General features: G+C 34.7%; 2 protein-coding genes across 9 annotated transcripts in view; both read left to right on the forward strand.

Annotated features, from left to right (window-relative positions):
- Positions 1-15,551, forward strand: part of LOC124434807 — a 74,416-nt gene that overhangs the window by 26,814 nt on the left and 32,051 nt on the right. For 3 of the 8 annotated variants that reach the window (XM_046984723.1, XM_046984730.1, XM_046984724.1), the window contains exons 6-9: positions 7,730-7,914; positions 8,102-8,127; positions 8,210-8,233; positions 15,308-15,451. In XM_046984723.1, coding sequence (XP_046840679.1) covers positions 7,730-7,914; positions 8,102-8,127; positions 8,210-8,233; positions 15,308-15,451 — 379 coding nt within the window. Of the gene's footprint in view, positions 1-4,260; positions 4,277-4,509; positions 5,088-6,156; positions 6,577-6,778; positions 7,006-7,327; positions 7,469-7,729; positions 7,915-8,101; positions 8,128-8,209; positions 8,234-11,274; positions 12,151-13,188; positions 13,621-13,822; positions 14,050-14,391; positions 14,533-14,802; positions 14,922-15,174; positions 15,201-15,277; positions 15,452-15,551 lie in introns of those variants that run through there. The other 5 variants (XM_046984726.1, XM_046984727.1, XM_046984729.1 and 2 more) reach the window with 5 other exon arrangements.
- On the forward strand, positions 444-2,114 carry LOC124434820. The gene is made up of 2 exons (XM_046984748.1): positions 444-772; positions 1,347-2,114. The coding sequence occupies exons 1-2, from the start codon at positions 463-465 to the stop codon at positions 1,646-1,648; spliced, it is 612 nt and encodes a 203-aa protein (XP_046840704.1). The 5' UTR covers positions 444-462; the 3' UTR covers positions 1,649-2,114.

A 15,551-nucleotide genomic window follows, 5' to 3' on the forward strand; every position in this document is an offset into this window, starting at 1 on the left:
TGTCCTTGTATGTGAACTTATTTGGCTGCCATGTTTCCTCATTTGACGTCATGTAAGTAGTACGTAAGTCGCGCCTCGCTAAGCTAATGCAGTAATTTCTAACAGACAAACCAGCATTTTCATGGCTACGAAATCGATCGAAATGCCAATTTCAATTCTTTTTTTCATAAAAATGATTTTAAAGAGCATGTACTTTTTAAGACACCATTAATACAGAGTGCAAAAATTTCACTGTATTAGTATTTAAAGAACAGCATGTTTATCAGGAATGAACAAAGACACAGGAAGTTAACAAATATACAAACATGAGACGATGTTTACAACAACCAAATAATTACTAATGCAAATAGCGTGACTCGTGCCAATTCATGCAACGTACCTAAATTGCAAAACGCAAAGAAGAAACGGTTACTTAAACAAGGAACCGCAACACAACAGGACCATTGGAAACAGAAAACTCAAATGGATTTTAAATTTAGTGTGTGGAGGATGCTTTTAATTTTCACCATATGTTATTCCAAATGCACCAATGGTAGCAAACTGAGAATATACCGTCATGAACGAGATATATTTACCAACTTAGATTATTCAAGTTCACAAACTGAAAGAAATTATAGTTATGATTGTATGAAGTACAATGCCAAGTGTTATAACGTTACTGGGTGTCGGTATTGTGAATGTAAAGATGGAACGAATACTTTTATTATCGATAACAATGACAAGAATCGCAGAGGAAGTTGCATCAAGGATGAAGAATTGCATCTGGAAGGAGGTAAGATCTAACAATTAAGTAAATAACCACAAATATATCTTTAAAAGTATCACATCCAGGGAATTGCGAGATAAATTGTGTATTGACAAGGTTTATGATCGTTTCGATGTAAAATAAAAAATAAATTATAGTATCTCAATGGTAATTTAGGAGAACCATTAAAACCGTTCAACTGCATGCTTTTAAATTTCCGAAGAATTAAAGCTTACAAGTCGAATTGCTTTCAAATTATTTTGACGATAACACTACCAAAAATGAGATGCAGTAATTTTTGTCTAGAGCTACTTCGAAAATTCTTTCCGAACTGACCCAAAGGGAAAAGTGTTTCCTTAACAATAAAAATCACATTGTGAATAAACCGTTTTTATAAATCTCTTTCTTGACTTCACGATAAAAATAATATTCTCTTTAAATCGTAAAGTTTTTCTTTCTCTACACTGGCAACTATCCACGGAACATTCTCCACGTGCGACTATGCACGCTAAATAACATGAACTTGACGTAGCTTTAAAATCAACTGGCGGAAAAGATGTCAAACATATCCCTCAATTTCCTGTTGTTGTCGTTTTTACAGACTCCGACGATGATGCATTCAATCTTGAAAATACGGTGACGAAGAAGTGTTTGAAACAATCTGACGTGTTCGTGTATAGTACGTCTTGTGGTGATTCATTGGATCAGAAATGGATACGTGTCAACACAGTCAATAAACAACTGATGAATGTGAAATCACTTCGTTGTATCACATTGGGAGGAAAAGATGCACCAGTAACAATGCAACCATGTCAAAAATCAAAATCGGATTTTCAAAAACTAGCGTGCCACCAAAGAAACAAGAAAGCAAGATTTTTTGGACGTTTTTTACTTCGTTTCTAGCAGAATATCAGGCTGGAGTAGGCGTTTCGGGGTACAATCGCGGTCAGTTTTGGAAAGCACATCAAAATGACAGTAAAGTGAACGTTTGCAAGTTAACAGATTACAAAGGTTAGAGAACAAGACTTGTGAAAAACGCCGCTTAATTTCACCAATCTTATTGTTATTGACAATACTATAACTTTAACTAGAAATTATAAAATCCTATAAGAGAAAGGTCGCAACGCCTTTCTAAAAATCCTTAACTTCACGCAATTCTAATTAATTCGCAAAAAAACTAAATGTCCACCAGATTGTTTTAAGCTCAATGCATTCATCTTCGACAGGCTACTATCGTTTCTCTGATGGCAATTTCGTGAAATTTTTGAAATTCAACCAAAGCGCAAACGTGGAAAAATTTCATATTTCTGCACCGATCTACGACGAAAATGACAATTGTAAAGTGGGAAAAAAATTCGTGTTTACAAAAGACGGCAAGGAAACGTACCAAGAGGATTCAAAAAATCTTTTTACAATGGACAATGTTGACAAGATTACCAAAGAAATCGAGGTAAAAACGACATGAAAAAGACACCTGGTGTCACAAAACATAAAAAACACCGTTCAATAACAACATTTGTTATTTAGATCAAAAACATGGACGCTCTACGACGATGGAATGGTATGTTATTGAGAATTGATATAACATGCGGGAAGTCGTACAGCATGAAAGAAACTCACTGTATTCTGCTAAAACTGCAATCTTTATTGGCATTAGGGCATGAGGTAAGTTTTTTAACGTAGCATGGGTAGCACAACCTAAATCATCTTGCATCACAATAGGTAGTAAAGAAGACAACGGACAACACGCAATTCTTGTACTATACGTCACCAAATTTCGTAAATTTTAACGACATTTAAAAGAGAACATTTGTGGGTCCAGGATAAGCTAATGCTAATCATTATAAAGGACTATTAGCACAGCAAAATGGTTTTTGCTTAAGAAATAAAAGATGTTTGCTGTGTTTGCACGGGCTCATGTAAAACGAGGAGACCTTTGGGAGAAATCGAGAGCTGATCAGTACAAGGCCGAGAGCGAAGGTCGAGGGTTAGGCTCTAAAATGTATTCATGATCGATTTGCAAATTCTCTTTGACTGATTAATTGCTTTGATTGATTTGATTGGTTGAGCTCAGATGTGCTTTACGCAGGCAAATGCAAACACAGCTCTAGACCAATCACTGCACGCGTTCTATTGTTTTTATTTTATAACAATACATAGTGTATACTATACCATTACAGAAAAATTCATCAACGAGCACTAGTCCACTAACCAGAAAAGGTGTGAAAGGTACGGCAAAATCCGAAGATACCACGTCAGTCTTTATCGGAGGGATAGTCCTACCAGTGGTAGTGATGATTTTGAAATAAGGACGGAGTGCTACTTTAAATTTGTGTCTATGAATTTAAGCATGTCAAATCTTGAATTTACACGATGATATGTTACTCAAAGAATTTTTTGTATAATTCTTAAAATATCAAAGGATTTAGTAAAGCATGAATCCAGGGATGTGTGAAACTATCGAAGCGAGGCACAGAAAATTGGTGACAAGCTCACATCCAGGTAAAATGGTTACCCACTTCACCTCGCGATATTGAAGACGCTTTTCTTAATATTGAAGTACATTGAAAAGATCTCGATTGATTAAGAATTTATGTGTAATTGACTGCAAGAAGAAAGCTCAGAAATTATATTAAACCTGTTTTCAGTAACGGCAAGTGTTTGGTTTGAATGCGTCACACCGCGGCCAAGACTAATGGGTTGAAGAAGGGAAGTACACATGTAACGGTGATGTTACTAATATTACATTTTACACTGGTTCAAGTATTTCATATCATAGGAATGGAGTCAATGTGAATTGATAACAAAGGATCATTTCATCCCACTATATGAAAGACAGAGATGAAGTTTCTATAAACTTAAGCTAACTACTTTAAAGTCTCATTTTAACAAAAGGTATTGTTAATAAAATGATAAATAAATCTATATTGACACACCCGCACTCTTCGACGGCTCTTACTAAACATTGAAAAAAGCTTTAATGAACTATAAAGAAACATAAACAATCCCTCTGATATTATGTTAGGAAGGACAGTCAAACAATTTAAGGCCCGTTTCAAATGTCGCATTTTAAATGCGCCGAATGCATTAAAGAAAAAAGAAAATGAGATAAAATTCCTCATTATCTTTTGTTTTAAATGCATTCGGCTCATGTAAAATGCAACATTTGAAACAGACCTAAAATGGTTTCGTCACGTGCATTGGGCTGTAACTTTCTTAGATTGACTGACACAAACACAATCAGAAACAAACACCAAAGTGTTCACCAAAGTCTAAAAGAATACAATAAAAGATCTACACAAGTACCTGACCTGAAGCTTAAAAATGGAAAATGACGCTCGTCCGGAAAACTAAACTTTCAGTGAACTAAGAACTTTGTTCCTGTTATCTGAAGCAATAAAAAACGTAAGAAAGGTTTTTTATATGTTCGGGGAAGTAAACGCATGCTTGAAAATCAAGGAGAATAACGGAGGTCTAGTAAATATTCAACCAGACAGAGAAAGAAAAGATTTATAAATCTAGCAGTCAGAGGTAAGTTTCGTAAATGTCTAGGCGACAGAGGAAGATTTCGTAAATGTTTCAATTTATGCAGTAACTCGAATGGCTATAACATATCCCTCTGACGCCTCAATGACGGCTTCAATCTGTGTCAATATGTTTTACATAATGAAAGAGAAAGACCATAGTGTGTTTAGTGAGAAATTTATAGACACTGGAGACTTTCATTTTCGCAATGTCACAGTTGCTTCAAACATTCCAAAAACAATCTTTGATAAACGTTAAGAACATCATGTATAACAAAGGATTTAAAAACAATTAAATAATTGCCAATGCATATAGCGTGCACGATTATGTAAATGTATACATTCTACGCAATATAATGACTATTTACATGTAGGACACGTAGGTTGAGAGAGTCAAAGAATAAAGTTACTTGCCAGATTGAGCGAGGAACCAAACCTCCGCCATCCATCTTCCGAAGTAAAAGATTGTCTCCTGAAAATACGACCATAGATGGGGAGGATTAAAGCACAAATGGATTTTGAATTTAGCGTGTGGATGGTTGTAACTTTTACTATATGCCTTTCCAAATACGGAAATGGCAACGAACTGAGAATATTTCGTCGTGAACGAGATATATTTACCAACATATACTATTCAAGCTCACAAACTGAAAGAAATCATAGTCATGACTGTATGAAGTACAACGCTGAATGTCATTTCATCACTAAGTGTCGCTTTTGTGAATGTAAAGAGGGAACGAATACTTTTATTATGGATAATAATGACAAGAATAACAGAGGAAGTTGTATCAAAGATGAAGAAGTAAATCTAGAATCAGGTAAGATCTTATAGCGTTTTGTAATGAAAGTCCACAATCAACAAATATACATTGAAATCGAAGCGGCATTGATTACCGTCGACCATCACATCACAGGATTTAGGTCGCTTCCACCTAGATATGATAGGGTGTAGTGACGTACATAACGTCGTACAACATTTTCTCCAGAATAATGTCTGACATCAAAGGAATTATCCCACCCTAGTTTTACTGAAACGCATAATTTGACCTGTTAACAACGTAAAACTACTTAAATTTCGAGTACATTATCCGTCTCATAATAAAATAACTGTGCCTCAGCATCTGGTACCTAGTTTAGCTAACATATAAAAAAGCCTTTAAAATAAATAAATTGTACAAAATAGATACTCATTAATTGTGTAAATATAACTTCTTCGCTAGTGAATAAAATACTCACAAAAACGTAATAGCTTTCTAGTACATTGACCAACGCTCGGAGCTCATACTCATTTATAAAGAATGAACAATTAGTGTTCATTGCTATTGTGGAAACCATTCATTTTTGATCGCTATACAGACTGGAGAAATTTCAATACTTGGAACGGTGGAAGACCATTAAAACTATGCTATTGCTTTTGGGTTTAATCCAAATATATTCAAGAATGAGCTTATGTGAATTTCATTTTGACGTTCCGAGCTTTCAAGAGTTCAATCCTGAACAGTAGCTACTAAAAAATGTGCGAATGCATTTGACATTTTTAATAGTTTTAAGACTACTTATGTACTTTCATAAGGGTAAATTGTAATAACTACATTACTTTTTACTCAGGATAATTTAAGAGTAAATATATGTAACATTAGCCATGCAACATAAGCCTTTGGCGTTTGGTATATTGAAAAATCATTCCCCATGTTTTCACTTTAAACCACTTCTATTCCATTCATTTTCGTTCAGTTCCGTTCCATTCCATTCGTTTCCATTCCATTCTATTTTATACTCGCATAAAATAACTAAATACATTATCAAGATCGCGATACAATTATTACCATAAATTAGTTTAGCTGATGGTAAAAATATATCAGGTTCATATTGCTATATTTTTTGTAGACTCAGACAATGATGAATTTACTCTAGAAAATACTGTGACAAACAAATGTTTAAAACAAGTTGAGAATTCTGTGTGGGGTACGACGTGTGGAAATTCATTGGATCAAAAGTGGATACGTCTCAAGACAAATAATGAACAGCTCATGAATCTAAAATCACTTCTTTGCATAAGTAGATACAGCGGTGTAGTTGAAATGAGTCAATGTCGATATTTTAACCTGAGATCGCAAAAACTGGAGTGCACGTACCAAACAGATTTAGGAGCTACTTTCACTACGACATTTTTTGCAACTTTCGCTGACTATCTAGAACAAACTACGAACGGAAGAGGAATCTTTCGGTCATATACCGGTCAATATTGGAAAACACACCAAAATAAAACTGAAGTCAATGTTTGCGAGAGAAAAACAGAATACAAAGGTGAGAATACAATGTTGTGGAAACATTCATGCAGTCCAGTTTCCGCCAATATTTTTGAGAAGAATGCAATTTTAACCATAGATGTTAAAGCCCTACGCAATACGTTGCAATGTCTGAGCATCCACGCAAAAGCAACGCTTACTTCATTTAAAAGTACAAGTCCACCAATCTATTTCATGCTTAATTTACTCATTTACTACAGGTTGCTATCGCTTTTCTGATGGGAATTTCATGAAATATTTGAAATTTAACAACAATAGCCGGAATGTGGAAAAATTCTCTGTTTCTGCGCCAATCTACAGAGAAAATGACAATTGCATTGTGGAAGAAGCTTTCAAGTATACGAAAGATGGCAATGAATCATACGAAGATGGTTCAAAAAATCTTTTTAAATTGTCCAGCACTGGCGAGTCTACCAAAGAAATCGAGGTAAAAACATCATACGAAACGACCCAATCAAGTTATATATAGTAGCAAAGACGCAAAAAACATCGTTTATTCCACATCAATAAGTTTTGTGATCTTCCCATATAGCAGCATTTTATAAACAAGGCACTCGTTTCGCAAATTCCTGCACACTTTTCCGGAAAAAACTTGGCCATTACTTAACCAAAACTTAACCACACCGACTATTTATGATAAACTGTACAGAACAGGGTACCCTACCATTGAAAAGATGACAACCGTTGAAAAGAGTGGAAAATTAGGAAAACAAAGATCAAATCATACACAAACAACATTTGTTATTTAGATTAGAAACATGGATGCTCTACGACAATGGAATGGTTCATTATTGCAAATACAAATCAAATGCCGCAACGAATTGTTTAACATAGAAGAACGTCACTGTTTTCTCATAAAACTACAATCTTTATTACCATTGGAGCCAGAGGTTAGTTCAACACAACAAAAGAGGATGAACAGTCTACTATTCGGGTGGCGTAACTATAAACAATATACCTAGTTCTTGCATATTAATAAAATTAAATGAACAAACGTCAACCTAACCCCACACGTCAACAAAATTCCATAAATTTCAGTAACGATAATCAAAGTACCTAAATCGTAACTTTAAGAAAAACAAAATCATTTTGAGAGTTTAGAATCTACAGCAGAATAGTCTTTACCCATATATACTGTACTACCATTATAGGAAACACCACCACCAAGTATAAGTCCCTCAACTTCAATGACAGCGACAGGCAGGAAAGGTGTTAGAGAAACATCAAAATCAGATGATTATACCCCAGTTATTATCGCTGGGATAGCTGTCCTGGTAGTACTGGTAATTTCGGTCATCGTGGTAATCTTTTGTCTTTATAGAAGGCGGAGGAAAAGGTAAAAATAAGAACAAACACGCAACAAGAAACGCAAGCATGTATAGATGCCATAAAGATCTTATTACATAAAGTAACACTGACCCTAAAACCATGCAAAATTGCAAACAATTGCTTTGAATATGAGAGCCATCTGTGATAGACATTTGCCACCATATTTAAAATCCTCATAATTTTAATTCTTTTAGAGCACAAAGTACATCAAACAGATTAGGTAAGATGAAACTATAATGAAACATAAAAAATTGTCATGTTAGTATATTATGACTCAAACTTGTTTTGCACGCTAAAATTAGAGATGGGAGTCGTCAATTTTTCAAAAGCAATTTACGAAGAGCCAGATAGAAACTACGCAACGGTAAATGAAGTATCACGTAATCAAACAGGACAAGCTGCTAACACTTACAGTTATGCAGATTGTGGAGGAATCTCCAATTCAGTCCCTGACGAGCAGCAACATACCTACGAGCAACTTGCCGTTAACAATGAAAACACATACGCAAATTGTGATGGTACATCAGCAAGTAAAAACAGTGAGTCACCATATATGATGACTCCAAGTGCTCCACCATATGAAGAAGTTTGGAGCTCATCAGACAATAATCCGCACGAAATCACTAAAAATACTGAAACTTTCGCATCCTATGCACACGAAGGACCTCGACAACCAGAGTCTAAACCCGGGCCGGTATACGAAGTATTGACAAATGATTCTTCAAGCAATGTTTCATATGAAGCGCCAAGCACAGTTTATGATGAAGTACTCCAGACGAAAAATGCGCCAAAATACGAAGTTTTAGAGAGTCCACCGTCCACAAATGACATCCCTGAAGCACACGGTGCCGCTGTTAACGAAGCAACCGCATACGAAGTTTTGGAGAGTGAATCGTCAAGTAATAATCACTATGAAATGCCTGCTACAACAATTATAGAAGCGAACAGATCAGTGACAGAAAACGCACCAGGAATTCATTAATACAAAGACAAAATCAATGTAAATTTTACAAACGTCGACAACAGGCCCAAAGACATGAGATGACTAAAAATCTTAAATAAAGGACGACATGAAACGAGTGCAGCTATCGATACCCTATGAGCGTAAAACATGTTCATGATATGAAATGAACAAACTCGTTATAAATGACAAACATTTTTATGTGTCGCTACAAAACGTTATTAAATTTAAAAGAAAACTGAGGCCAAGGGCTAGACAAGGCAATATTCATTCTGTGTTTGTCACCCAACGTGTGTGGTTGTCACCCACATAAAACACAAATTCTTATTTAACTAGCTCAATATTATATAAAAAAATTCATTCAATTACGTTTCATGAATTGTACCATGCTTCTATCGAAGAAAAAGATAATTGTTTTGCAGTAATAATCTTAAATAATAGGACAAATGTTTGAGTGAATAAAATTATGGTAATACTTTTGTGTCAATGCCCTTGGATTGGAAAGTAAACACTGTAAAGAGTGAGATGCGTTAAGTGTAAAAAAGCAGATAGTCAACTCATCTTGCAGTTGGAGGAATTTTTTCTGTTTCTGTTTCTTTTGACATGGTACAAGAAACCCTCAAAAAAGGTACAAAAAATGCAGGGATGCCGGTAGATTAATAGTAATTTTTCGAAAGATACAATGGACAGTCAAAAATAGTCCTTCAACAGATAGCCCGACACACTAGAACCCAGTCCTTGACTTTTTGAGGAAGTTCTTTTTAAATGCATGACAAGTATTATCATAACTAATGTTAGGTTTGTTTTATATGTGTATTTGTAGATTAGGATTCTTATTTTAATAGAAACTATTTCAGCTGCAGTAGGTGTTCAGCTTCTACTGCATGTGTTCAATACAGTTTTAACAAAGAGAAAGTAAACTACTTGTAATGAATGTTATGTTTTACCAACATCTCGTGCTATGAAGAGTTAACCCAACCAAACTTTGACATTTTAGTGCAATTTCACAAAAAGGATTTCGCCTGTAGGCGATATTGTAAAATGTTTCTCAAATTGAAGTAGATGAAAACGAACTGATAAGCCCTGATATTGGGCAAAACACTCTGTCATCATCTTATGAATGGGAATTAATCTCAGTTATTACAATTTTATAAACGAAAACAATTTTATAATTCCCTGCATATGATACCATGTTTGGTGTCCTCAATGACGTCATATTTGACGCCACATATGACGTCGTATGTGACGTCATATGTGTTTTTTTTGACGAACGTACGAAAAATCCTAGATCCGCCCCTGTTAATTCAACGACTATGAGTCATAAGCACTCAAATAAATCATACGTCTTCGTCCTTTTTTTATAATACCCAGGATATACGCCTTGACAACACTAAACATATAAAATTACCACAAATGATACCATTATTAACAAAAAAACCGTTACTACAAAGACAATCACCAGCATAAACTGGGACTTAAAAAACATATTTTGATTTCGTTAAAAATATTCTGACTATTCAAAATCAGAATAACACCCAACACTAGAATTTCGAAGAAACGACTCCAAATCCAAAAATAACTACAAGCTCTTGATACCCAAAGTTGAAGATCTTGCAAAATCATTAACGCAATTCAAATTGAAACCAATTAGAAACTAAGATGTCAAAAAACACTACACTTCCAAACATGGCTGCAGACGTTATGTTATGCCAGACCCTCACTACATCCACAACAATGCAACAGATATTGACCTCGCAATAACTCATTTCCGTCGGTTATCGAGTGTTTAAGTGAAGACAGTCTGCTATAACTTTTGAACTTATCAATGTCTAGTAGTAAATGTACAAAAACTCGCCGTTGGCAATCATTTGAAAACGTTATTCAATACAAACTGTTTATGAAAAATTCACTCACAGTTTTGACTTACATTCCCATCACGTTTTATCTTCACTGACCGGAAGTAGGCGCAAGCCGCAATATTATTCATTCCAATATAATTTGAAACAACGGGCCACGTAATGAGCATGGAGCACGCACAAATTTTTAAAATCTTCCAAAAGGCCTTACTTGGCTTCTCCCAGCACGTTTCATTTCTAATGACCGGAAAGACGGTAACTAATGTTAATAAATGCACGTGGGAAAATATTCGTTCCAATATATTATAAAAATATATATTATACAACAATTGTTACTGTTATGCTATGCAATTGAAACTAGTTTGAACTTCATTCACTGTTTCAGTAAACTGTCACAAAACCCATCGAAGGCTGTACACAGACAGCCAAAAGCTCGTTTAATAAAAATTATTAAAGCATTGACCGTTTGACCGCATTATGTCTAATTCTGATAACGAACCACGCATTTTTTTTTCCAGTTTTCGTTGGCACTTGATGTAATATAATTGTTTTTACTGCCATCACATGCATTGTGATGCTGATGGGACAATTGATGTAAATTTCACACGAAGTATTTGCTGCGTTGCAAAAGATGAAAACAATTAATCGCCAGCAGACACGACTTTATGAATAATTAAATTTAGGTTCTTCTGTCCTATAGTTCGTGAGCGGATCATGCATATTTTTTAGCACGCCTACACGAGTACGTACAGATTCTCGCTAAAGTTCATAACATATAACCACTGCTTAAATACCATTAGTCTTGCCTTTAAAGCTTGAAGATTGGAAGATTTGAAGTACATTGTACTCTTTGCCTTATAACAACCGATACGAAAGACTGATGGTCAGTCTAACATGCAGTCAACAAGTGTCAACGCCAAACTTTTAATATGGTGTTGTGTTGGTAATGAGACATACTTTTAATATGGTGTTGTGTTGGTAATGAGACATACTTTCGAGGGAATACAATAAGCAAACAGACATTTCACAAGTATAAACGGTTATTTGCCTGATTGAACGAGGAATCGTACCACATTCATCAATTTGTCAAAAGAAAAGTTACGATCAGTGAAAGCACAAATGGATATTAAATTTAGAGTGTGGATGGTTTTAATTTTCACGATATGTTATTCTAAATGCGCAAATGGCAACAAACTGAGAATATACCGTCATGAACGAGATATATTTACCAACTTAGATTATTCAAGTTCACAATCTGAAAGAGATCATAGTCATGACTGTATGAAGTACAACGCTAAATGTCATTTCATCACTAAGTGTCGTTATTGTGAATGTAAAGATGGAACGAATACTTTTATCATTGATAACAATGACAAGAATCGCAGAGGAAGTTGTATCAAGGATGAAGAATTAAATCTAGAAGGAGGTAAGATCTAACAACTAGATGAGCAACGAAACGGTTTATAATTTCTAATTAGAAGCAAGTTTAAAAAACATTTGAGAAAAACTATGAACAACAACCCGATAGTAAACGTTACTTCAAACTATCTTATATAGGTGATTACTCGAGACACACACAACGCAAATTCACACAAATCATTAAACGCTACTGCAATAACATTGAGGTTAAAGTTATTTTTAATCCTTTCAAGATAAAATTTTTATTCTCATATAAAGACCGCTTCTCGAACTTTCGAAATCTATGGTAATTTATCAATTTTCATGTGCGGGGTGTAATTCCCGCTATATTGGTGAAACCTCTCGCCAATTATCTACCAGGATAAAGGAACACACTCACACAGACAAAAACTCCACCATCTACAAACGTCTTCATGCCTCTCTTTCATGTAAAAACAAATTTCCGCTTTCCTGTTTTGAAATCATCCACACAGACCAATCAAATTTTTCTCTCAAAATCAAGGAAGCTCTCCCATTAATAAAACTAATCCTGATTTAAATGTCCACCATTACAACATTAATTACTTTATAATATTTCTTTCTGTTATACGTTTTCAATAAATAAATTTATATATTTTTTATTGAAATATTTTGATATTTTTTTACTAAATCATAATCCTATTCATTGTGAATAATTTATTCATATGTTAGCTTCTTATATAATGTATCATATTACTTAAACTATTATGCACTGAAGATGGCATTCTGATAATGTCGAAACATGTTTGCGCTCAAAAAAATCGACGTTTTTCTCAAATGTTTTTCAAAAGGTTTTTTATTGGTTGGAAGTAAAATGAAGTACAAGGTGTGTATGCTAAGTATAGCTATTTATCCATGAATGACCAATAGCTAAACGGCTTATAACACAGTCATAATTTCAAAACGAACCAGTGGAGCCAGTCTTTTCCCATGAAATAACAATTTTTTAAAATATGGTCTACCATGAAATGTCAACTTTCAAACGCCGTCTCTATAATCTAATTTTTGTTGCTATATTTTTTTGTAGACTCAGACAATGATGAATTTACTCTAGAAAATACCGTGACAAACAAATGTTTAAAACAAGTTGGGAATTCTGTGTGGGGTACGACATGTGGAAATTCATTGGATCAAAAGTGGATACGTCTCAAGACATATAATGAACAGCTCATGAATCTAAAATCACTTCTTTGCATAAGAGCTAGATACAGCGGTGTAGTTGAAATGAGTCAATGTCTATATTTTGTCCTAAGATCGCAAAAACTGGAGTGCACGTACCAAACACATATAGGAGCTACTTTCACTACGACATTTTTTACAATTTTTGAAACTTCCACTGACTACCTAGAACAAACTACGAACAGAAGAGGAATTTTTCGGTCATATACCGGTCAATATTGGAAAACGCACCAAAATAAGACTGAAGTCAATGTTTGCGAGAAAATAACAGAATACAAAGGTGAGAATACAATGTTGTGAAAACATTCATGCAGTCTAGTTTCCGCCAATATTTTCGAGAAGAATGCAATTTTAACCATAGATGCTAAAGTCCTACGTAATAGGTTGCAATGTCTGAGCATCCACGCAAAAACAACGCTTACTTCATTTAAAAGTACAAGTCCACCAATCTATGTCATGCTTAATTTACTCATTCACTACAGGTTGCTATCGCCTTTCTGATGGAAATTTCATGAAATATTTGAAATTTAACAACAATAGCTGGAATGTGGAAAAATTCTCTGTTTCTGCGCCAATCTATAGAGAAAATAACAATTGCATTGTGGAAGAAAATTTCGAGTATACAAAAGATGGCAATGAATCATACGAAGATGGTTCAAAAAATCTTTTTAAATTGTCCAGCACTGGCGAGTCTACCAAAGAAATCGAGGTAAAATACATCATTCAAAACGATACAATCGGGTTGGATAGTAGCACAAGTCGCTAACAACATTGTTCATTCCACAATAATAAGTTTCGTGGCCTTCCCATATAACAAAATATTATATACAAGGCACTCCATAAATGTTTGCTTCGTAAATTTCTGCATGCTTTTACGGAAAAAAACTAGGTCAATACTTAACCAAAACTTAACCACATCGACCATTTATGATAAACTGTATAGGACAGAGTAACCTACTTTCCTACCATTGAAAAAATGACTACCGTTGAAAATAGTGCAACATTAGAAAAACAAAGGTCAAATCATACACAAACAACATTTGTTATTCAGATTAGAAACATGGATGCTCTACGACAATGGAATGGTTCATTATTGCAAATACAAATCAAATGCCGCAGCGGACGGTCAAACACAGAAGAACGTCACTGTTTTCTCATAAAACTACAATCTTTATTACCATTGGAACCAGAGGTTAGTTCAACACAACACAACAGGATGAACAGTCTACTATTCGGGTGGCGAGACTACAAACAATATATCTTGCAAGAACTTGTTTTTGTAAACCAATAAAGTTAATTGAGGTGACGTCAACCACACACCACACGTCACCAAATTTCCATCCATTTCAGTAACGATAATCAAAGAAGCTCATTCGTAGCTTTAAGAAAAACTATATCATTTTGAGAGTTTACAACCCAGGGCAGAATAGTCTTTTATACTGCATCCCTGCATTTTTCACAGGAAATACCATCATCAAAATCAGATGGTAATACGCCAGTCTTTATCACAGGAATAGTCACCCTGGTTGTAGTTGCAGTCATTGTGCTAAGCATTTTCCTTTATAAAAAGCGGAGGAAAAGGTAAAAGAGAAAAGAAACATGCAACAAGCTATGCATGCTTCAATTTTGACCTGCTTAATATTTGTAATTGACAGATAATAATCCACAGCTTGAATTGCAAGCATTACTTCATGTAGGTGCAACGTAGATGTCATAACATACAGTAACACGGACCCACGATAATATTAATTGCAAATGTGTACTTTAAATACAGAAACCATCCTTCATGAATATTGTAACCATATTAAGAATCCTCATAATTTATTCCATTTAGATCACAAAGTACATCAAATAGACCAGGTAAGATGAAAACATAATGAAACATTAAAAATTGTCATAAAAGTATACTATTACTCCAACTTGTCTTGTTCGCTTAGAATTAGAGTTGGAAGTCGTAAATCTTGCAGAAGCAATTTACGAAGAGCCACACAGGATATACGCAACGGTATATGAAGTATCAGGTAAACAAACAGGAGAAGCCGCTGACACCTACAGTTATACAGATTGTAGAAGCATCTCCAATAGAAGAACAGAAGTGCAAGGGTCTCGTGGTGAGTGCATCCACCAACAAATGAAATACATTCGGTTTTTCTGAAGATATTAACACAGTTGTGTAACTGGTAAGAAAACCGTTTCTTCATTTTCCCTCTT

This window comes from Xenia sp. Carnegie-2017, unplaced genomic scaffold, assembly GCF_021976095.1.
Source record: "Xenia sp. Carnegie-2017 unplaced genomic scaffold, XeniaSp_v1 HiC_scaffold_14, whole genome shotgun sequence".
In the NCBI taxonomy this organism is placed as follows: Eukaryota; Metazoa; Cnidaria; class Anthozoa; order Malacalcyonacea; family Xeniidae; genus Xenia; species Xenia sp. Carnegie-2017.

Bases quoted from the DNA above. Each gene is read 5' to 3' on its own strand.
- LOC124434820 (XM_046984748.1), top strand. From the start codon at position 463: ATGGATTTTAAATTTAGTGTGTGGAGGATGCTTTTAATTTTCACCATA. The intron at 773-1,346 runs GTAAGATCTAAC...TCGTTTTTACAG, and splicing joins AGAATTGCATCTGGAAGGAG to ACTCCGACGATGATGCATTC.